Source organism: Echinops telfairi, unplaced genomic scaffold, assembly GCF_000313985.2.
Source record: "Echinops telfairi isolate 266 unplaced genomic scaffold, ASM31398v2 ScPeMD7_70;HRSCAF=299, whole genome shotgun sequence".
Classification (NCBI taxonomy): Eukaryota; Metazoa; Chordata; class Mammalia; order Afrosoricida; family Tenrecidae; genus Echinops; species Echinops telfairi.
In genome coordinates this window covers 335006-337441 of record NW_022103968.1, presented here as the reverse complement: position 1 = coordinate 337441, position 2436 = coordinate 335006, and the positions used below count along the sequence as shown (strand labels likewise).

At 58.5% G+C, this 2436-nt stretch overlaps 1 protein-coding gene across 2 annotated transcripts in view; it reads left to right on the top strand.

The window, feature by feature from the left end:
* The window catches only part of MTG1 (mitochondrial ribosome associated GTPase 1), an 8974-nt gene extending 6914 nt beyond the window's left edge, over positions 1-2060 (top strand). For both annotated transcript variants that reach the window (XM_004701214.2, XM_045291334.1), the window contains exons 10-11: positions 1274-1386; positions 1594-2060. In XM_004701214.2, coding sequence (XP_004701271.1) covers positions 1274-1386; positions 1594-1727 — 247 coding nt within the window. In that variant the 3' untranslated portion in view covers positions 1728-2060. The remainder of the gene's footprint in view (positions 1-1273; positions 1387-1593) is intronic.
* Positions 2061-2436: the final 376 nt, after the last annotated feature.

Below are 2436 nucleotides of genomic sequence, written 5' to 3'. Positions count from 1 at the left end.
CATGCACACAAGTTGCCATTGCCTTCTTGACTGACCTCTTATTTTCGTTCATGGACTTGCCCCGGTTATGATTTCTTTAGCTTTTTGATCTCGCCTCAAAGACTGGTGGGACGACCTGCTCTCTGCGTTGACTGACCCTCGAGTGGTGCTTTGTAAAGACACACCCCTCCCTCTCCCTTTTGAAGGTGCTTTGACAGACAAGACAGAGAGAACTTGTCTGCAGCCGTACAGGATCACAAACACATTTGTTTGGAGCGGACATGGGCATGTATGAATTGGAGCCTTAGGAGCGATGCTTTTGAACTTGCCCTCCTGTGAGATCTTTAGTCTGGAGGCAACTCTTTAGTCAGGAATGGTTTGCAAATAGCTTCTTTTTCATAGCTCTTCAGTGTCTCTGGAGTGAGCAGGCACAGGCCTGCCCCAGGTCCTTGACAGCTAATGCTGCTGTCACAAAGCCTTATGGTGACGGCCGGAACAAGCAGATCTGCCCCCGCCCCAGCGGGACACCAGTGTGAGGGGAAGGCTACCAGCTGGTGGCTCTGGGATAAGGTCCTTGTTAGCAGGCTGCTCCTGGACCCAGGGTTATAGGTGCAGGGACCCAGGCCCCAAGACATTGTGCCAGGCTCTTCTAGCTCTTTGCTTGCTTGTCAGAGGAGGGACCCCAAGAAATCCTAACCCTGTCCATTGTATTCTGCCTCACGAGCATCGGTCAGTTGGGGTTCACAGGATGATTACATCCGATCACAGATGTGCCCCGAGTCTCATGGCCTAGCCAGGATGACCCATATTGTGGGGAAGAGTTCAGCCTGTATGTAACACCTTTTGCCGAGTCATGGGGCCTGCCTTTGTCCTTTGTCTGATGTTCAGTCTCTAGAACGTTTGGTCTCCCCTTTTGGTTGGTTTGCATGTGGGAGGATGTCTGGTCCTGCCAATCTGTTTTCGATCAAGCACAGTCTCAAATGGAAGTCTTCTGACTGGATCTTTAGCTGTTGGCAGGCCCCGGGGCATCTGGGATGGCGCCGGGTGCGTCATCGGGCATTAGGCCGTTTCTCCTGGCTGTGTCCAGCAGTGTCAGGCCGGAAGTTCTGGGTGGCGACGTGTGCGTATTGCATTCTCGGAGCCGGACTGTGCGCCTGTCTTCCTTCAGGCTAGGTTCTACCTGTGTCCCCGTGAGCTAAGGCACATGTCCAGGCCCCATGGGGCAGTGGTGCTGTGGGCACAGGCGGGGTCTGGGAGGGGCCACGGGCGTGGCCCTGATGTGGTCTGTGTGCAGGTATGTGCAGCACTATGGACTGGGCGGGGCCTGTGACGACATCGAGAGCGTGCTCAAGAGGGTGGCTCTGAAGCTGGGCAAGACCCAGAAGGTGAAGGTGCTCTCTGGCACTGGTGAGTGGGGGGGTTCCTGGCCCCCCATCAGACCCTTGGGTGGGGAGGACACTGAAATGCAGCGGTGCTGCCCCGGGAGATGGGCTGGGGCCCAGAGAGGGCCTTGGCCCTGCCTCTCTGACCTGGACGGTGGTGGTTTGGAGGGTTCACGCTTGGTCCTGGGGTTCCGGTTTTCTCACAGGTCCACCCCCGCTGCCCTTCCCACAGGGAACGTGAACGTCGTACAGCCCAATTACACGGCGGCCGCCGGCGACTTCCTCCAGGCCTTCCGCAGGGGGCAGCTGGGTCCCGTGATGCTGGACGGAGACACCCTGGTCACCTGCACGGAGACCCACTCCTGACGCCCAGTGAAGCTGGTGCCCTGGGCTTGTTTGGCTGGGAGGCTCCTGGCAGTCCAGCCTCCAGGAAGTTCTGCTTAGGCTGGTCACTGCTCTCCTGGTCACAGTGACACCGAGGCCTGGACTCTGAGAACCCCAAAGGCACAGCAATGAGGCCTGGACCTGGGATGACCAGGAAACAGCAGCTGACCTGGGGTCTTGGGCCTTACACAGTAGGAACAAAGACTGAGGGTGTGTTTGGCCTCAGGAGACAGCAGCCCTGCCTAGTGGGGAGTTGTGCTTGTCATCTCTTAATGGCTTTGTTGTCTGGAATGAACAAAGGCTGATTACAAAGGCGCCCCTGGGCAATCTCTCTGCTGGTCCACACCGGGCACCCCAGGGCCATCTCTGCCGGCCCATGCCAGCACCCCAGGCCCAGGGTCCTCCACTGTCTTTCTCCTGGTATCTGCTGCACACCCCAGGACTGGGCCCCTCTACCCCTGCTGGTCAATGCTGGGCACCCCAGGGCCGGCTGTCCCCCTTGTCTGCTGGGCCACTCCAAGCACCCTAGAGCCCTCTCTGCTGGCCCATAACAGAGCCCCAGGGTCTGGACCCCCACCCCCAGCCCCTGCTCCCCCCGACTGTCCCTGCAAGCCTATACACAGGACACCTCAGGGCCAGACCTTCCCACTCCCAATTCTGCTGGTCCATACTGTATATCCCAGCTCCCCCC